The sequence below is a fragment of the Amphibalanus amphitrite genome, unplaced genomic scaffold (assembly GCF_019059575.1).
Source record: "Amphibalanus amphitrite isolate SeventyFive unplaced genomic scaffold, NRLGWU_Aamphi_draft 000270F_arrow, whole genome shotgun sequence".
NCBI lineage: Eukaryota > Metazoa > Arthropoda > Thecostraca > Balanomorpha > Balanidae > Amphibalanus > Amphibalanus amphitrite.
In genome coordinates this window covers 108,450-129,915 of record NW_024881765.1, presented here as the reverse complement: position 1 = coordinate 129,915, position 21,466 = coordinate 108,450, and the positions used below count along the sequence as shown (strand labels likewise).

The 21,466-nt window shown below is 57.8% G+C and overlaps 1 protein-coding gene across 1 annotated transcript in view; it reads right to left on the bottom strand.

Moving 5' to 3' along the window:
- Nucleotides 1-782: 782 nt before the first annotated feature.
- Nucleotides 783-21,466, bottom strand: part of LOC122386998 (cytoplasmic polyadenylation element-binding protein 2-like) — a 60,080-nt gene continuing 39,396 nt past the window's right edge. The window contains exons 4-9 of the mRNA XM_043376776.1: nt 18,635-18,823; nt 13,855-13,967; nt 8,330-8,540; nt 5,204-5,385; nt 3,896-4,006; nt 783-3,385 (exon numbers count right to left, since the gene is read on the bottom strand). Coding sequence (XP_043232711.1) covers nt 3,269-3,385; nt 3,896-4,006; nt 5,204-5,385; nt 8,330-8,540; nt 13,855-13,967; nt 18,635-18,823 — 923 coding nt within the window. The 3' untranslated portion in view covers nt 783-3,268. The remainder of the gene's footprint in view (nt 3,386-3,895; nt 4,007-5,203; nt 5,386-8,329; nt 8,541-13,854; nt 13,968-18,634; nt 18,824-21,466) is intronic.

Genomic DNA, 21,466 nt, shown 5'->3' with positions numbered 1-21,466 from the left:
GAGCTGGACGAAGACGTGGCGACTGGAGGGGAGGAGAGGAGGCGTGGTGGGGTGGGAGGCGTGGGACGGAGCGAGTATCGTTTGTTCGTATGATTATGTTTGAATTAATGCAAGTTTATTCATGTTAAAAACTTTTCATTGCATGATTCCGAAATTAGCTAAGCATTTGCTAATGTGGAACAGATAGAGCCCAAGAACAGGCTCATGCATGTAATATAAAGTCGTTAGATCTTGACTTCCGTCACTACTGAGTACCTACTGAACCGTGTGCCTTACTTCGCCCTGACAGGCGTTATATAAATGGTTTGCTCTCAGTTTTGCTGTTACCTACCTACATTGTTCAAGTTTGGTGTGCGCCGCAGGAAAAAGCATAAAACTCTTCGGTCGTCATATGCATGTAGATATGCGCATCGTTCGCCCAAAGTCGCAAGAGCAGAGAATGGGCCCACACAAGAAGTGTGAATTAAAATCGATCAGTAAGTGACGCGTCAGTTCTATCGGCTCGGTGCTGGTACTGATTTATTGGCAAGTGCGGGTCCGGCTTACAGTTGTCCGCCGCATTGTCGCAGACTGAGCACTCGTACCGCAGTCTATTGCTCCCACAGTTGTCGATTGCTACACGCTCAACTGTTTCACCGAAAGCCACAGCCGTCAGCCATGCTAGGATTGGCCAGCCGTCGTATGTATCCCACCCGCCCAAGAAGATCCACTGTCAGCCGTCATAGTCTTCATCCATTCTCTCGCCGCCAGCACATCACGTCACCACCAGACAAAAACACTTGTCTCTTGTGATATTTATGTAATTATTTATCAAAACATAAAAACGTCTGACACAACAAAATAACTGTAAACTGTCCCCAGAACAGGTGTAATGGGTAGCGACGGCGGGCCGCGAGCGACTCGGCGAGCCAGCGCCCGCGACCGCCGCCGGCGCGCGCCGCTACAAAATTAGAAAACCGCAATTACAAAACGACGCGCAAACTAAGCTGACTGAAAATGCACACCAGACGGCGGGCGCCGGGGCGGGGACGGGGACGGGGGCGGGCGGCCGCGGCCCGCCGGTCCGCCGACAACGGGCGCCGGGAACATAACAACGGACAACACGGTCGACGTCTATGGAAATACAAACGCTCGCTGGGCGGTGGCGGCGGCGGCGGCGGCTGACCAGCTGGCCCGCCCGCCGTACACGCGCGCGCGCGCGCCAACGACACACACACCGCCGCGCACGACGAGCGGCGCCCTAATTATGAAGCGTTATAAAATCACTTCCGATTTGCTAAAATCATACTATAAAACCATGCTGCTAGCAGTGTACTTGGACTAGGAAAATAAATGAATGACACCTTTAATTTTTGTACAAAACCCAACGGCTACGCCTCGGGTTGCACATCACGCAGAGGGACGGCGGGGCGCGGGAGCACGGCCGCTATCGAGTGGGCCGCGCGGCGCGCGCGAGCGAGCCTGCCACAGACACAGGAGGGGAGCGGGGTGGGCGGGCGCGGCCGGTCGGCACGCGATGCACCGACCGGCGCGCGTGGCACTAGTAGAAAAATAAACTACAAATTAATGCCCACGTATTGCTACCCTGAAAACAAGCGTCTCGGCAAGGGGTGGGCGGGGGCGAGCGGACAGCGCTACAGCGGTGGTCGGGCCGGCGGGCCGCGCTCTCTCGATCGACGGCGTCATTATGCTCTGCGCCCGCTGTCCGACTCGCTGTCCGCGCCGCTGCCGACGGTACTTCAGCCGGTCCGGGTTATGGAGCTTCTCAACTGTGACAGGGGGGCTCACGTCGCTCTGGGGGTGTCTCACCGCGCACACCGCAAACACACGCACACACGCCTACACCTAGCCAACAAGAGGCGGCCGGGCCGGCGGCGGCGACCCCGGCCGGCCGGCGGACTCAGTCCGAGCGGCCGGCCGGCCGGGGAACACCGCCATCGGCCCGGCCGCGCCACCCGACTGCCGTTTTGATTCCCGGCCGTGCCGTGCTCCCCGCGGCTTTTGACATGCTGACCCGCATCGGAGAAAGGTGGGCGGCGGCGGCCGCCGTGGCGGCCCGACCGCGCGGCGCGTGCCAATCACATCTAGCCAATCACACTGACGTGACGTCACGCCGTAACACGTCTACTGAACGCGCTCGCCCGCGCAGAGCCGTCAGCGGCCACCTGCAGCTGTCACACGCACACAGATTACGCACCGAGTCTGGGAGAATTACTACGGCTACACTTCACTGGTTAAATGATGATAACATGCGAAAATTATAAATGTCTGAACTAGAAAATTAATTGCATAAATTAGATTGAATCACAATAAGGGATAAATACAGTTATCACATGAACCTCCTACTATACAATTCTGACCGCGCGCGGCGGCAATACCCCATTCCCAGACCCTTGACTTCAAATATTGAGGATAAATATAGAAAACGGCGGCGGCGCGCGGCCGGGGGCGTGGTCTCGGCGGCGGGGCCGAGGACCACGCCGCTGGCGGCGGGGGCGGCGGCGGCGGCGGCGGCGGCGGCGGGGCGGGGGCGGCCGGTTGGCTCAGTAAAAACACGGTCACATTGATAAGCGGAGCAGGACGCCGCTCCGGGCGGCCAGCGCGCGCGGCGCCATCGTCATATACAAAACAACGCCACCCCAAAAATAAGGAGGAGGAACTATGCGATTTCAATCCCACGTAGTGATGTATAAATATCGGCGATTTGTACATAATCTATTTACAATTGCGACGATACAAAAACGGTGAAAAGGTAAAAAATGGTATCCAAAGTGTCGGCCGGCCTGAAATAGCGCTGGCAGGACCTTACCTGGCTGCTACAACTACTATGTAATATGTCACAGATATATGTATAAAACGTCAATGGACATGGCGCCGCCGCCACCGCCGCGCCGCCGGGAGCCCGCCGCGCCGCCGTCCGCGCCTGCTCGACTATGGCACGGATCACGCATCCGAAAAACTGCACACACGTCTATTCTAACGAGCAGAGGAGAAAGAGAGCGAGAGCCAACGGGCTTTGGACAGAGCAGTGGAGACGGGACAGAGGTGTGCAGAGGACAGGAGGAGAACAGGAGAGAGTGGGGAGGAAGGCGATATACGAGGATAGAGAGAGAAGCGGCGACTGTCGGCCGGAGCCAGGTCGGACTCCCGGCCAGTCGCTGACTACCGGCGCCAGTCGAGCCGCTGGTAGCTAGATCTAGTAGCTACTAGCCGGTGCTGCCAGGCCGCCGCTGCGGGCGCCCTCTGGCCGGCGGCTCAGTGGCGCCACCTAGCACCAGCGGTAGGGGACGGCGCGCGGCCGGTCGGCCCCCTCCTTCACCAGCGGTTTGTGGAACTCGCGGCCCGGCCGGGAGTGGATGGTGGCCCAGCAGTGCTCACAGTAGTACTGGAACAGACAGACACAGGACACGCACAGTCAGATCATGAAACGGGGAAGGGAGGGATAGGGCGGGCGATATAGAGGGCGACACAGTGCGCCCATCCATGACCCTATCACTGGACTCATGACTGAATGAGTGGAACAAAATCAATAGCTCTCGAGCCTCTCGATGCTATTTTTATCCGCACAAAGCCTATCTAGCTTCTCCAAACAGGAAACATGAGCTCAACAATGCGCAAAGCTGAGGAAAACAAACCCACTACAATACTCCGATACCGTTATCAGCAAAAATATGCCTCAACAAACAAATCGAGTATTCACGTTCAACGTTGTGATAGCTCCATTGAGCTCATGACCCCTACGCAGGGGATGTTATGTTACTCTGCCCTCCCAGTCTACATTAATATCTCTGGGCCTCTAAGCAGGGCAGAACTCTGTGGAGCCTACCCACACTCCTCTCCCCCCCCCCCCTCTCTCTCTCTCTCTCTCTCTCCCTCCCTCTGTCCGCTCTCTCACCTGGAGACAGGTGACGTTGGCGCAGAAGAAGGGCGCAAACTTGCCGGCACAGCGCGTGCCCTGGCACTCGTCGCACATCTGGTCATCGAGCACGTAGGGCTTCACCTCCACCTGGGAAGAGAAACGGGCGATGGTCAGAGGCGCCGCCAGGCACGGACAGGGGGAGCTAGGCGAGTTATCATGGGAACTGGGAAGGTTCTCAAAGGCGCAGTTAGGAACAGAGGGAGGGGATGGCACAAACTGCGCTGGTTTACGAACGGAACAAGACTGTGAGAACACAATTCTGAATAATTTACTCTGGAAGGGGAGGGGCACTAATGAGAGCAGCTAGGTTGTGCACCCTAAGCATGGGGTTGGGCCGGAGACCGGGGTAAGACAAGACAGGAAACTACTACATGACCGCAGATACAAACAGACCGTTTTGCGGCTTTACATGGATGTGGCTTAAACAGACCCCCCGACCACAGGCCACAGCTATTGTGAATACCATGTAGTACCAATTGCCAGGAACATAGCATCAAGAATAGCACCCGCTGAGTAACGAGACACGCGCAAATAAATAAACCGATAGCGTCAGAACAGACTAATACACGTCACACGTCACACATCACACGTCACATGTCAGAACATGAGCAAGCTCGACCTAGTCAGCCGCCTGGCCCTCCTCCCCTTGCCTACAGCAGGCCATAACGCGTCAACGAGTCACATTCTAGTGCTAACCCCAGTAACCACACAAAACCCATCCACGCTACCCGGTGGAACCCACCCCTCCCCACCCCGGGAACCACCGATGTGACGTGCCACACCCGTCCATAGTCCACAGGGCGTATCTACCGACCCCGCCCCGCCCGCCGTGCTCACCCCCGGGGGGCGGTGTGCAATGATCAATACACCGCGGAGGAGCCGGTCGCCATGACACCTGGTGTTCGAACATCGCTAATTGATGTTGGAGAGTGGACCAAGTCGTGAGCCAAGGTCTGACGAGTTACCTGGTCAAGAGTGAGGAGTTAGTATGTACTCACTACTCAGTTATAATCCACCTTCTATGCATCGGCTAACCGTATGGTCGGCTAGTCGTGAGATCTAGCCATCAGATCTAGCCGTCCGAGCTATAGTTCCCGATCTAGCTATCCAGTTAGTCCTAGCAGTCCCCAGACAATGACCCGTCGGAGCCCTCCCGTGACCCTGCCCACCTGACTCTGTGACCCCGCCACTGACCCCTCTCCTGTGACCCTGCCCACCCGACTCTGTGACCCCGCTGACCCACCACTGACCCGGGGTGACCCAGGGTGACCCCGCCCAACTGACCCGTTTGTCGATGTCGCCGTGCTGCAGCTGCACGAAGCGCGCGCTGATAGCGGCGATGTAGCTCTGCTGGTTACTGAAGGCCACGCGGCCGGCGCCCTTCGGGTACTTGAGCTCCGGGTCCGTGTCAATGCCAGCGTAACACACGCCGCCATACAGACGGTCCATGATCATCGCCAGCTCCACTGCGGGGCAGAGGTCAGGTCAGGTCACAGCACAGGCGGTCCATGATCATCGCCAGCTCCACTGTGGGAGGACAGAGGTCAGGTCAGGTCAGGTCACAGCACATGTGGTCCATGATCATCGCCAGCTCCACTGGGGGCAGAGGTCAGGTCAGGTCAGGTCACACGCCGCCGTACAGGAGGTCCATGATCATCGCCAGCTCCACTGGGGGAGGACAGAGAGGTCAGGTCAGGTCACACGCTGCCGTACAGGCGGTCCATGATCATCGCCAGCTCCACTGCGGGAGAGAAGGTCAGGTCAGGTCAGGTCAGGTCACAGCACAGGCGGTCCATGATCATCGCCAGCTCCACTGCGGGAGGAAAGAGGTCAGGTCAGGTCAGGTCACAGCACAGGCGGTCCATGATCATCGCCAGCTCCACTGGAGGACAGAGGTCAGGTCAGGTCAGGTCACAGCACAGGCGGTCCATGATCATCGCCAGCTCCACTGCGGGAGAGAAGGTCAGGTCAGGTCAGGTCAGGTCACAGCACAGGCGGTCCATGATCATCGCCAGCTCCACTGGAGGACAGAGGTCAGGTCAGGTCAGGTCAGGTCAGGTCACACTCCGCCGTATGAGCACGACCAGCTCCACTGGGGACAGAAGGATATGCACTAGTCAGATCAGTTCAGGTCAAGTCAGGTCAGGTCAGGCTGGTTCGTTTCGTCAACGTAAAACAGCCCACACTGCTATCTTTCCATAGACAATGCCCGTTCCGGTCACGATATACCAATTACCAAGGTATATTGTCGAATTTAACAAGGTAAACCTGACGATAGGTTAGTGCTTCGCTGTGCGCACTGCCCAATATAGCCCAGTATGATGCGTACAGTTTCACTGCGGATTGAGACAAAAACATCACATGATGATGCGCACACGCCCCCAGTAAACAAAGCATCGACAGATGGAATAGAAGGTCGAGCGATGCATTCAATCGTAAAAACCCCAAACAGGTCCCGCATTTCACCGGATGCGCTAAATTACCCGCCATTCTGTCAGTCTATCAGTACGTCATAATAGCCGTCCTAACCACTGTTTACGCAACCCGTCCTCTGCGAGGGTTATGCAACATGCCATAATACACCGCCGCGCAAACATCAGCGCTTAAACGCCGGCATCCCGGCGGTCGAGCGTACGATACGAGCGCATTGTTTCGCTGGGAGCCGGTACAAACTGCCCCGCCAGGCGTGTCGCAACACGGGCGTGATTCAGACTCGCCAATCCAGCCCTGGGCGCGGTGAGGATTCACGATATCCCAGCGGCTAGGTCACCGCACCCCAGCAGCCCTCGGTGCCACCCTGAGCCAGCATCAGGCGGCATTCTACCCTGCCCTGTGTCACCCTGACCCTCCAGCCAGGCCCCTGTGCTTTCCCTCGTGCTTCCCACCACCCCACTGCTGCGCCAATCCGACGCAGTTCTGCGCCACTCCGACCCTTGCACCAGCCGGGCCCCTATGCTATGTCATCCCCGTCCTGTTCCACCCGGGCCCCCATGCCACCCCGTCCCGTACCACCCGGCTCTGTGCGCCAGCCCCTGACTAACCGCCGCCCTGCGCTCTGCTGGCGCCCCCGCCACCCCGCGCCCCTCGACGTCGGATGTGTTGCGCCACCCGTCCTCCATCCGGGCGATTTTAATACAATCCATCGTGTCGCCGCCGGCTGGAGCCCACCACCCCTCCCTCCATCCCCACCCGAACTGCATCACGAACCAATCCAGACGAACTGCCGGCCGGCGGCCGTCGTCCTCGTCGACACCGACAGCCGCCGTCGATTCCGTCGAAGTTGCGAACTCGGTCACCCGGCGCCGAGTTCGGCACGCCGGCGGCGACGAGCGCGCAGCGCGGCCGATACTGGCACTAATGGACCGCGCACAGGCGCCGCGTTTGACAGGCGGCCCGACCGCGTTCAGTGGTCTCATTAGTTTCTGTCGCCTGCGGCGGTCAGTGACGCCCGCTGCCGAAACTGTCCTCAGCCGGTCGGTCGGTCGGTCGGTCGGTCGGTCGGTCGGTCGGTCGGTCGGTCGGCTGTTGCCCCGGTCACCGGTCCAGCCCAGTGCGGCGATACACCGCGAGACACGTGCCTCCCGACCGTCATTTGCATGCCGCATAAGGACCGACGCATTACCGCTAACGGCAGACGACCGGCCGCAAATCGGCCACCGATATGCCATCGGAAACAGGGCCGAAATTTGCGCACCGCCGCGCCGCGCCGGGGTCACACTCGCGGCGCGAGGTCGAGCGGGAAGCGGATCGGCCCGAGAGGTCGGTGTCCAGCGCTCGGAGCGGGTGTCAGCCGACAGCGAACGCTAATCGGCCGACCGGAGTCAGAGAAGCCGGGCGTTAAAGCCGACCAGCTCTAGTCAGAGGTGGTAAATGGTAATGCGTATGCAGACGGCACTCGTCGGGTCACTGAGGACAAAGGGGACCGAGCGGGGAGGGGCGGCAGTGACGTCGGTTAAAGGGCCGCTAAACAGGAAACTATTGACAACCCGCCGGCCGGCGGCGGCTCAGCGGATGCAGCTCTAAATCCAGCGCCGCCGCCCCTTCCTGCAGTGTCCCAGAGCAATACACTACCACCAGCATCACCACTATCCTCTCCTCTCTCTCTCCATCAGTCTCTGTCCGCCGCCGCCACCACCGCGGGGCCGATAACGACGCTGGGCGCCGCGCGGGGGCGGCAGAGACGTCGGCGGGGCGGTAAGCAGCCTTCATCGCTCATCTCAGCGCGTCTGGGGGGAACCGGCGACCACCGCCACCGGCCGGGGAGGCTGGCTCTGATGACACTCTCCGCGGGGGTCCGACTGACACATACTTTCAGCCCCTCCCCAACTACAACAGGGAAGGAACTGGGAAGTATGTAGAACAGGGAAGGACAAAGATTGCTTAACTTACAGAGCAGGGCAGGGTACGTACCGGCCTTCAGCGGACGGGGAACGCCACCGACGAACACCGTCTTCCGCGGGTCGAGCGGCAGCGAGGCGTCCAGCACAAAGTCGGCGTCGGAGAGCTTCCACGGCCGGATCTGCACCGGCTTGTCCTTGATGGTCGGCGACGAGACGCACAGGTAGAGCTTGTCGTCGTCCTGGATGCACGTGTCGATCAGCTGCTGCACGGAGCTCTCGTCCTGGAGGCACACAGGTCAGAGGTCAGAGGCGGCAGGTGTAGGGTCAGAGGCGGTAGGTGTAGGGTCAGAGACAGCAGGTGCGTCTCTGACCCTACGGTCAAAGGTCAGACGGCAGGTGAAGGGTCAGAGGTCAGAGACGGTAAATGTAGGGTCAAACGTCGTGGTTACCGGTTACAAGGGCACTGGGCTAAGTGTTCGGTAGTAGATGCCAGAACGGAATCAATAAACGGCAAGGAGTTTGAGGGTGGTGCTGAGTAGGCTGTGAGAGCCACTAGCTCGCGGTGCCTCTGGTGGTAAGCTTTGGCGGACCTCCGTGGGAGGGACTGATCCTCTAACAGCTCCGGTCTCCAGCCCTATCGAGCCACGCTGGAGTGCCCTTTGATCACAGTCGACTACGCAGAGTGCTGCGGTGACAGGCTCACGCTCTGACACCGATAGTAACCCACCCAGACCCAGGGACAAGCAACACCTCCACCGAGCGGATATTGCACAATTTGTCTGCACGTTTCCAATAACACTCTGGCGTAACGCACCACCTGACGTGTCATTTTGCCTCGCAGCTGACTCCTGCCACAAGAAGCCGTGCTAGAAAAGCTGTGCTCCCCCGCACCACGGCGCGGCAGCGTCTCATTAAATTCCCCACCGCGACCACAGACTCGAGAAATGCCGGCTGGGAGGCTCGCTCCAACTCATCTCGGAGGTTTTGCGGGGCTGCTGCAGCGCCGCGCTGTCTGCGAGGTTTTTGTAGGAGGGGGGGGGGGGGGGCAGACTCCAGGTAGCACCCTGGGCGACACTGGCTGGCGGGGGCGGCGGCGGCTGATCGTTACAAATGGGCCACCGGCGCGGCCAACAACAGACCAATTACGCCCGCCTCTGCAGCCCACAGTCAATGTCCCGGCCCCGGGAGAGAGAGAGAGGTGGTGGCCCCCGCCGCACGGCAGGGACCTGGCGACCCGGGCCGGGGCTCATGTGGTGCCCAGTGACCGGACTGGGCGAAAGGATCACTCGACGGCTAACTGGGATTGAGTACTACCACAGTGTTAACTTTGGGGACGGCAGACACGTCTAAATAATGAGAGCATTGTGAAGACAAAAAAGGCTTAAAGTCAATGTGACCGATTTACTGTGAAGGAGTGGCAGAGAATGACAAATGGAAAGGGAAAATGGAAGAGAAAATGCCAAGATGTTGAAGATCTAAAATGAATTTAGGCGTCACGAGAGATGGCATCTGGTGGGGTCCCCAGGACATCACATGAGTCTCACTAACACATGTCCCAGGTAGCCGGTGACATCCACAGCCCCGTGCACCCCGCCCATAAGTAGGCCACTGGGTCAACCCGTGACACGGTTGCATGCATCACCATACTTAGAGCCCCCCTCGCTTCACCACATGGCTCATCGATTTGGCGTCCACACCTGGGCTCGTCCAAAACCGATCACCTGGGCTCATCCAAAACTGATCAGTTACATGGTCCGGAACGGGTGTCACTCCCTCGTCAATACCCGGCATAGAGGCCGGCCCGGCGACTGACAGCGGGGCGGCCGGCGTGACGCGTTGCATAAGTCCCGAGCCCGGCGCCGGACGTCATCACCGACAACGGTATATTGTCTCATAAGTCTGTCGCCGGGCGGGCCCGGAGCCGTGAGCCGCTTACAGGCACCGTTCATGATGCATGCCAACCGGCCGGCTGAGCCCGGTTCGTCCGGCCCGCTGGCTGACTGGCCGGCTGGGGGCAGTCTGGTCCGGACTGTGCGGCGGCCGGACAGGACAGACGGACAGGACAGGACAGGTAGACAGGCGGACAGGACCCCCGGTCCGCACTGGGCTGAGTTCCCAGCCCGTCGGTAGCGGCGAGTCGGTCTATACGGGCCGATCGGCCGCCGCCGCCGCCGCCGCCGCTGGGTCAGTGTGACAGCGCCGATCGATCGACGGCGCGGCGCGGCGCGGCGGCCGGTGCGCCGCTTGTCACAGCGGCGCCACAGCTGCCGGCAGCACGGTGGCACACCTGGCCCGCCGCCATTACCGGCCCAAGAACGGCGCCTCACACTCGGCCACGCAGCCGCGCACACAGGCGCGCACAGAGCTGACTGTTGGCACAGATGGTGGAGGCCCGGCGCACACCCCTCCCCCTGACCCGGTCACTGGGGGCCCGGGGGTGACCCTGGGCTAATGCGCAGCCCGCAGAGATTACTGACCAGGCAGCCTCTGGGGCCGATACCTTCTGGAAGCTGTGACGAGGCAGGATGTTACGGCCTTAGGGACGAGACGGGGCCGCGTATGCGGTAGCAGTTGCAGATTGCGGTTTGAGACAGGATGATGACTCAGAGATGGGAACATTATGGTGCAACACTCAGTTTTCTGGCTTGCATGCACACAGGGCATGGTTGAAGGAAGGGGTCCAGACCGTTGTCGTCGATGCCATTCATGCAGCGGCCGATAAGTTTAACCCATTTACGCCCTTCGTTGCGTTTTCGCAACACAAGCAAGCGTCGACGTGATCAAATCTTGAGAAGTGTATAATGGCGTCTCACCGATGAGACAAGTTTCAGCGCGTTTAGCATGGATCCGCGCATAATGCTACGCAGTTACAAGTCTGTGCGGCCGGTAACTTACCGTCCAGAGCTCCCAGAGGGAAGTCGAAGGTCCCAGTCAGTGATGACGTCACGAAAACCAAAATAAGTAGATTAAGTGATTTGATTATATCGTAATGAATAATGTGTGAACATATTCTGCAGAGTCCCTACAATAGCTAGAATATACATTTTATTAACAAATTATGCTGCAAATAGGGTTTGTGACTATTTTCAAATATGACTACAGTCGTGTTGCGGTAACGCAACGTTGGGCACATCGGAAAGACAGGGGTGTTGCGAAAACGCAACAAGGGGCAAATTGGCAGTGCAGCGGAAGTATAGGAACATCAAATAGACTTCACTTGAGATACGCTTGTGGGTTCTTTCCTTCTCTCCCCAATCTTCCTCCCTCTCTTCCACGCTTCCCCCAACTCTCTCTCCTTCCCTCCCTCTCTCCTCCCTCCCCCCCTCTCTCTCTCTCTCTCTCTCTCTCTCTCTCTCTCTCTCTCTCTCTCTCTCTCTCTCTCTCTCTCTCTCTCTCTCTCTCTCTCTCTCTCGTTTTGCAGTCGTGAGGGACGTGTAGGTATGTAAAGTGCAAGGTGCATTTGCACGTGAATGTTGCGACACGTTTCACATTAACTCACTTAACAGTTATCAAACACTCACTTCTTTTTCTCTCGCAGATTATTGGGCTGTTCACTAACTGCAATGGGTTTTCGAGCATCTGAAAATCGCATGGTAGGAAAAGGACCTGCATCAAACGGTCGGCGATGCTAACGGAGCTGAGAGATAGCGAGGTACTTTGAAAATTGGATCTACTATGTACTAAATAATGGGGACGTAGTCAGGTATCAGACGACAGATAGGCATTGTCATTCTCTGGATGCAATCCGCTGGCCCTTACGTTAGAAAAGATAACTCCCAGAAGCGGCAAATGTGGGATATGCCCCCTCGGGGGCAACAGACCCCTTCGGCAGGAGTGATGAGGGCGTCTGGAAAATAATAGTTTATTTTTAGAATTCATGGTTTGCACGGATTGATAAGGTGGTTGATGTGAAGCATTGCTTGTTTGTTTACTGAGGGTAGGCCTTTTGTCTAATCAGACCATTTTAGAGCTAGAAGCATTATTGGAATTAGGGAAAACATTGGTCTGAGCGGGCATGGTGAATCGTCGAGGCTGAGCCCATCCATCCAGGCCACCCATGAACCGGACCCCCCCCCCCTTCCCAAGCACTTTCTGTATCCGGCTACAGATCTGTGCTCCTATGGGAGCTGCTCGAATGCGATGTACCTAGTTGCCCGTCCAGCTCGAAACAAAGGGTTGAGGCATGGAGAAGGATTCTACTATCCTGAAGATGGAAAGAACGGATTGACGAAATACTTGGAAAGTGTGAACTGCGTCGAATCACCAGTCTGCCCTGGCATTGTCTCGAGAAAGAGGTTACAAGTGTGAAGGTCGCTGAGAGTGGGACAATGAAAATTTTGGATTAGGTGTAAAAGTGATAAAATGGGTCCTGGGAGACACTTAAAGCCGAGTTGTTATGACGCTCTACGCCTTACGCAGGTAATTTGTGAAAGCCGGATAGGTTCATTTTTTTATAAGAGTGTGCACGACTACCCCGCATTTGAATTTGTCTTTACTCCTAGGAGGGTGGTTAACAATGGTATTGCGGATAGGCGCTTAGGCGAGGCACTGGTTGACTCCCAATCCTCGGTTAAATTGTTTTCAGTTTGGGGTTCTCATATGAGAGGGTAATGGGCTAATGGCTCTGTCTAACTTCCAAAAAGAAAGCACCGCCCAGGGTACGTGCCGACCACTAGGTACTTTAAATGGACAATTGTTGTTGATAATGACCGTTTGTTGCCATCTCCCCGTTCGCGAACCCTTAAGTTATGCTCCCTCATTGAGGCTCTTAGGCGGGTAATAAGCATGAGGGATGTGGGTTCCGCATTCTCAAGCAATATTTTTCAAAAGTTGGTGAAATATATGTTAAAACAAACTAGCATATACGGCGGTTTAGTGCACTTTATGTCCGTCTGATGTGCCCGTCGTTGCGTTTTCGCAACGCTGATGGCGCCCGGTGTGCCCTTCGTTGCGATTTCGCAACGCACGTTTTTTACGTTTTTCTCGAAAAACTTTTGCTGCCGGCAAAAATTATTTTCGATTCCATGCAAGGCCCTGGTAGAAGCGTAACATATCTTGATTTCATCGATTTTCATGATGGTCAATATTCCTGGGCATAAATGGGTTAATGCTAAAAATGGATTATATTGACGGTGACGCGCATACTCGTCGAGAATAGGAGGGAGTGAATGAGTGTTGCAAGCAAATAACATGTCAGCTAAACACTCTGGCGGTTGGACAAAAAATCGGTTGGACAAAATGCCAAGTGGTGTTCACTGTTCATGGAGCAGGCACGAATAACAATCCCACAGCCACAAACGGCTTTGGATTGGACAAAAAAGGCGATAAGCCGAGCATTTAAATCCAGTCATGACGCAACGCTGTGTTGCCGAGGGAAACAACGGTTTAATGCATGCACCGCACAGTTACCACGACGAATCTGCCCCACAGTATGACCCACTCTGCTAAATCATACATATTCAAAGTTGCAAATGAGCGTATAACAGCAGGCCAACACATACCTACCACATAGCATTGGACATTATGCAGCTGTGCACGAGGAATGCCCCCTCCGCTCCCCTGCCCTGACGCGCTTATGGAACATTCCCAACATACCTGGAATAGCAGGAAGGCGTATCCCTTGGGCGGGAAGTAGCTCTTCGACTCAGCCTTGTGCGGCCAGTCGACCACCAGAGGGCCGAACCGACGGAACGAGGCAGTGATCTCCTCTGAAACACAATAAGGGGAAAATCGTTACAGCAAAGTCACCAACATCACACATACGTAGGTCGCACAAGGTAGCATCGCCCTATCTCCAAGCGAAGGCGTCAGAGTGGCACAGAGCGGCCAGAGCGGGCCGGTTGGAGGTGCGCCGCGGCGCCACAAATGTCACCGGCGCGTCACGACCGTCACACTGTGACAGAGACAGCCGAGCCGTCACGGCTGGGCGCCGTGCAGCGCTGGGCAGTATCGCCCCGATCTCCCCCGTGTCATAAAGGTGAAACACTGGCGCCGTTACGGTAACAAACGAGAGATGTAGATATGGCACGCCTCTGCGCCAAGCGTCGGCGGTTTAGTCGAAAGTTACGCCTCACAGAACTTCGCAGACATCAAATGGGAGCCATCAGCAGTGACAGAAGAGTGTCATCAATACTGGAAAATTCATAATTCTAGCCGGCCGACAAAGAACGGTGCCAGCCATTATTCTTCCCGGCGCTGACAATAGTTTCACAACGCGCCTGGAGGACCCACGCGCCTCCAAATACGGATCACTGGTGTCCACGGTCCCACACAACACTCCAACGGCGAGTCGTCACCTGAGAGCCTCGTCATCCCACACCACAGCAGCGGCGGCAGCGGCGCAACACACCTCCAACCGTGAAGACACATCACCTATCGCCCCTCACAACAGGTGAAGACACATCGCCCTGCCAGAGCCCCTCCTTTCCTGGACAACAACGCGACGCAGCGCAGCGCGACACTATTTATATACACTGTGCGCGACACGACGCAGCCTGCCTTATCTTTGCCATCATATATCGCTCCAGTAACCAACGCGACGCCGAGCGTCGTAGTCGGCTCGTCTTCGTCGCTTTCGGCGACATCAGACGCGACTACCTCGATGACGTCGCGCTGAGAGCGACGGTGGCAGTTTCGGCTGCCGGTGCTCACACCATGCATCTCGCGGTGAGCCGTGGGAGACAGAGCGACGCCGTGCACGGTGCAGGACCGCCAGACGGCGTGTCTGATCCGCCCGTGGTGCACAGACGTCGGGTGCAGTCCCAGGGTCTCGGGTGGCGAGTGACGAGTGGTGGTTGATAGCACATGAGGCGACAGCTTGGTGACAGACAGGAGGCCTGGGTCAGGGAAGAGCTGGTGAATGAGATAAGGAACCAGACTGGGTCAGAAGCGGGATACGTTGGGTGGAAGCTAAGATTGAATGAGACTACCGTTCGCGCAGCGATAGCGTGAGTGAGAGCTCGGCCGACCTGCAACTCACCCGCTGCCCGACACGGCCCCACACGTCTCGTCATGTGCACTGCGAAACCGTGAGACGGTCCCACGAGAAAGGCCGTCACCGGGCGGCGACACCGTGACCTGCTCATTCCCACAAACCGTTACCGACCACGCAAATTGTGCCCTGACCACCCGGCCCGTGATAATCTCCTCCAAAACAACACACCAGCTCAGATGCAAAACTCGGACGGCGGGCGGCTCTTCCAAAAGCTGCCAGCGCAAGACAAACGACCCATTAGCGGCATTCTATATGTCTTCTCGGCGCGATGTTATCGCAGCTCGGGTCCCCCGGGGCGGCGCGCGTGACCTGATCGTCGAGCCCGTCGGACGCCCCTGGCGGCGCCGCTCCAAAAACGCCGCCGATACCATCGGCCACCGCACGACGCGACGTTTTTCGGCCGAAAACAGGCCGAGAGGCGGTCCGGAGCGACCTCGGAGGCGTGCCATTATATGGATTCGGTCTGTTCTAGTTTGGCGTGCTGGCAGGACAGAGCGACAGACGGACAGACGGACGAGTGGCGCCTCCGGCAGAGGCGGAGCAGCCGCTCACAAGTTCGATTGTGGATAATGTCGCCCAATGATCCGGCCCTGACGACGGAAAATACGGCGCTGATGAGCCGCTGATTGCCCGCATAATTGACTTTTTCCCAGGGCGGTTGGATGTTGACGGCTGAAGGTCGTACCGGCTGCTTTTTAGTGTTCGCCGTGGGAAACGAGAACAGAGGATTCAAACATTTCACCAATTAGGCCATGATTAAACAATAACAACACGACAGTGTCTGTTGTTCACCTGAGACACGAAAGTCTATAAACCGATGTCTCATCTGGAATGACCTCGTTTTTTAACGGTATATGTTCCCGTGTCAGGCAGATAGAAACCACCCATGACCTCAAAACCTTCCCCGTTTGCAGCAAGGCTATATCTAAGTTCCTCTCACCTGTACCCTGTCTGAGCTCCACCCTCTAGCTCCCGCACTACCACCGAGCCGCGAGCCACGGACTTCCTCCGATCAATCCCTCCAATCAATCCACCTAGAGGCCGGCCCATCGAGCCATCGAGCCGTGTCCGTCCCCCTGCCGCCGGATACGCCCCCACCCCTCGGGGCAAGGTGATGAGATCAGAGAGCCATATTGGCCGAGCCCCGTCGGCCGATCTGAGCCCCGATCCGGTCATATACGCTCCAGTCACCCGCCGCAGACCCGTCCCTCGGAGCTCTATCGGCCCCTCAGAGTCCCCCGGATATCACATTGGCCAGTCGGTGGTCCGGCTTGCTTCTCCGCCGCCCGCCCACAGCGGGCCGACCCGGGCGATGGTGGCGCGGACAAATCAGTAGATCATCGTCGCTGTCGCCATCGACGTCGTCGCTCGTCGTCGGCTGCGACCAGGATAGCGGTGCCACCGGTAGCCGCGGCGGGCGGGGGCGGGGGCGGGGGCGGGCAGACCATCGATCGTGCGTCCTGGGACGGTGGACACGCACCCGGGCTGACCACTGGGAGTCAGCCCCCGGCCGGCGCCACTGCCCCACACCGCACCGGTAACGGGTAAACCACCGCGACACTGCCAGCACCAGCGCCGAGGGAGCGCACAAAGCCGCGTCAGGTGTCGCATAAAGTGAGAGCGAATAGGCCGGACACGAAGGCGGAGAGTGCGGGGGTTACTACATAGGGGTTACGTATCACGGCCGAAGGATTAGTCGGCTCACGTCATTTCGGCACTGCTGCCAGACCATGACGACATGCTGATGCATTGACGTGACATTACGTGACGAAGACTTGACGTGCAGAGAGCACAAGGAAGTATGTGATTATACGGCGGCTGAGGTAAGCCGTGTAGCGGTATCCAGCACGGAAGCAAGGCGGTATGACGGATAATAAACTAATTTGGAAACCGCATGCTTGCAGACGGTGTAATGCCTCCTAAAGCGACACGGGTCACAAAGTCGCGGAGTGCGTTTTACAGGCCATAGAAAACACGTTTACACAGAGCTGAAATGGTTGGTGGGCGCGACTGACTCGGAAACACGTCCAACTTTTGAATTTACGACTTGGTTTGTGCCACCATCGCAATGTGATAGCGCGGCACCGGTATTAAACACGCATCCGGCGAGTGTCGGTCCTGCCCGCCCACACACCTCCCAGCTTTGTTCTCCCTTCACACGCCCACCGGAGGCCACACAGACCGATACGCCTCTCGTCCGTCGGCGGGCGCGACGTTCCTCCCATCGCTATCTGTTCTCCTCCCGAGCCGCGGAGGCGCATCATTTGGCCGCCTCCCGGCCGTAAACGGCGCAGCAGACAGGCCGCCACCGGCCGGCGGGACTTAACAGCGCCGGTTTTGGCAGCCGGCGCGCTGCCGGCCCGATAAGACCGGCGCGGAACTGACGAACAGTATGCTGAGAAGCTCGAATGAGCGGCTAAATCGCACGACAAACACGCCCGCTCGCCAACGAGCCCGGCTGTCCCCAGAGGAGGAAACGAGCCGCTCGCGGGGAGCGTGCAAATGAAGCTGCCTCCTGCAGAGCACACAGCAATGGCCCACTCCGCGGGTAAATCACCTCGTTGGCAGTGCCAAAGAAGTGGTAAACCCGCCACAAAACACCGCGCCACCACCATAATTACAATCTCCAAATGTCCCAAAGCGTGCCAGCTAATAACGTCGGCATTAATGAACAAACCAAAGAAACTAAGCCTCACGGGTCGTGACTCGTAGTAGCTACATACATGACGACAAGCATTCCGCCATGCTGACCGGATAATCCAGGAATTCGGACGCAGAGCACAGACATGAGGCAACTACAAAGAACATGAACGGGGCGGAGCACCAGAGCAGCTGGCCAGACAGACACGACGAACTAGACAGCAACGTAATTAAATGTCACGCCATAGTTCTCGGAAACTAATGCGATCGCCACAGCAGTTCCGTTATTTATTTATAAAGGCAAGGGTTGGGACACATCCGGAGCGCTGGCGGCTTTATGCTGCGGCCGTGCCGAGCCGGGGCTGCAGGCGTGCTCTGAGTGCTGAGTAGTGGCGGCAGCTGTGCCCGATGGTCTACAGGTCGACATTTCATAGCCCATATCCGCCGCGTGACTTCACACAGCGCAGAAAAGGGCATCGGTGAATGGGTAAATGGCCGTTTAGCAATGTGAATAAATTCTCACTGTAACGGGAATCGGCGAAATGCAGGCGGGGAAAGCACCACACCATTCAAGTGTAAATCGTCTCCGAGCCAGCGGGCTTCCGAGATCCAATAGCATCTTGTTACAAACGATCGTATCAGTCGCGTCCTACCTCCGACCGTCCACCTCTAAGCCTCTTGGGCAACACCCCCTCCTGCCCTACTATCCCCATGCTTCTTCCTTTCTCTTTCTTCGCTCACCTTCGTCGATGTCGGGCGGCAGTCCTCCGACGAACACCTTGCGACTGTAGCGCTCGCCGTTCTCGCCGGATCCCGAGGAGCGGGGCGAAGTGCGCGAGGGGCTGATGGCGGCCAGACCCTCCAGCAGCGTGGGGTCGTCCAGCAGGTGGGCTGACGACTCGTCCAGGCCGGCAAACAGCGCCGGCTTACCTGTCAGAGGGAGAGCAGAGGGTCAGCGGGGGCGTTCGGGTCAGCGGAGCACTCGAGGGTGACCTGGGGCACAGAGGGTCAGCGGTGCACTCGAGGGTGACATGGGGCACGGAGGGTCAGCGGAGTACTCGGGGTGACGAGGGGCTTTCGCGGTGACGTGTGGTACAGAGAGTCAGTGGGGACACTGGGGAAGATGAGGTGGTCTTACTGTCACTACCGTCGAAGGTGCAGCAATGAGGTGTTTTGCATGTTGTGAGCGACAGGGGTAAGTGGTGGCTATGGACGAACTGGCAATCAAAAGAGGTCCATGCGCCAATGATGACTCATGATTGCACCAGTCGCGATAGAGAGGAAACATGGGAGTCACAACAGCGGACGGCAATCAGACCAGAGGATGGGAACTTACTACGGAGGAAGCCGGGGAGTCACAAATGCGCAAGGCAATCGGCTGATGGGGACTATCACTGCACCTAATGACAAACAAGGCGCCGGGGAGGAAGTGAAGAAAGTCGGTGATTCAAAGTGAGGAAGTTGGTGTGTGAAGCAAGTCGCAGAGAGGAAGTGGATGACTCAGCCCGAGGACGCAGAACAATGGGGGAAACTCCGAATTGATACCGGACTCAGCCGGGCCACAAAAGCCGTGTACCAATTTCGTCCTGGCGAACACGCTGTTTCCTCCAAAGGCAGTCGCACACCATGGAGCCTGCTTAACGGTGAAAGGTGTCATGGTGTCATGCGGCGCAAACAGTGCACGATTTTTATCACTTGCATGATAGCTGGATGTAAAATCCAGGTAAAGGCTGGCAGCAGACCAGCGCTATCGCAGCCCCTCAAATTAGCTGTCTTTTGCTGAGCGTTATGTACTCCCACCCAATCTAAAAAAGACCAAGACCCACAGTCACCGTTACATTCCCAGAGACGTCAGAGTTGCATTACTTCCACCAGAGTCCTTTGCAGACCAAATACCGCGCAAAAAGACGGACCGCGAGGTTTACGCGGCAGGAGAAAAGCGGCTGTCAGTTTGGTACGAAGTACCGCGCAGCAGTGCGTCAGGCGGGGGAAGTACGCCTGTAAGGCTGGCACGGTCTGCCGTCTGGACCGGTGGTTTGTCCCACCCTCGCAAGATACTCTTCGCACGCGACGACCCACGCGAACTTCAAACCCAGGGTCGCACGACAAGATGAGTTGGCATTTGCACCGCAAGGGCTTCCGCCAACAAAGCAAGAATCCCAGCCAGCCCTCATCCCACTCATACTCTATTCCGTCGAGCAGCCTTAACAAGTCAACAAAACGCCACTCATCACAACTAGCAGATCGCCTTCAACGCCCTGCAAGCCCATTGAGTTGGTGGTGTTGAGATTCCAGCCTGCAACGGCGCTCGCACACGCCCCTTTCCCGTGTTTACCAGCGAAATGCCGCAGCCACGAGTGTCGGGACAGTGTTTACAAACGCGGCACATCAGTCTCCGCTCCACCACCGCAGTGATCCTAACCTCACCACCCGCGTCCGACCACCGCGATCCCGCTCCCCGCCTGCCCGCACCCGCTCGACATGTGTTCGCCGTCATGCAAAAACACGGCGAAAAACGACCCCAAGCAGGCGGCGCGGACTGCCCATAAAACGGCGGTCTTTCCAGCCGACTAGCTCGTCATCAGGCGACGGCCGTGCAGAGTCCCGGCACGCGACGACGACAGCAGCGGCGGCGCCAGTCGATGAAGACGGCTGGCTGGCGTCATCACAGCGACGCTATCGAGCACGACCGCTGCGGCTTCGCCCACCCGGCCGCCGCCTATCGACGCCGCAGCGGCAGAGCACTCGGCGCCGGTTCTATTTACTCTCCCTGACTCTGGACAGGACGACGCTGGGACAGCTCGCCAATTCCCGGAACTGCATCGTACCAGCCCGACGATGACGTCTGAATGACGTCATCGTAACCCCGGCGGCGAATGTGACGCATTTGCAGCGCTGAGGCGGCGCGGATGATGCCGGCGTTGAGCGCAGTGGCAGGTGATCAAATCATCAATAACCGAGGCTTCTGCGAGGTTCTCCTCAGCTGGAACAAATCCAGCCGACTTCAATAGCCGTGGGTGGTTCGGTTCAGTCCAGCTGGTGCGGGGGATGATGAATGTGACGGTAGCCGATCCTAGACGCGTCACGAGATCGCCAGTCTCACAGCTGGCTCCCTGGCATTCCTCCGGGCGTGGTCCGGCCAGACCTGGCGTGGCCCCAGCGCTCGGACGTCACTGGGCCCCGCCGGCCGGCCGCTCCTGGCGCCGCGTGGGTCCGTCCGAAGTCACACAGCGGCAGGGTCCGCTCCCCACTCCAGCTCCTGAGAGACGCGCCGAGCCTCGCCGGGTGTCCAGATAAGCTGATTGTGGCCGGCGCGACTGCCTGTCTCATCGTGAGAGAGAGAGAGCGCCTCTGGGCCCGAGCGACGTGGCTCAGACGGCGTCCCCACGCGCCGCGCGAGTCACACAGTGGCGCGCCCAGGCAGAACGCTGACGCAGATACGCCGGCTGGGAAATTTGACATTCATCGAGCCGTTTTTATTTGCATTGGTGAAGCGGAATCAAGGCAAACAAAAAGCGAATTCAGTAGCATCGCAAGAACTCTATCACGATGTTTTTCCCACCTAATATCACT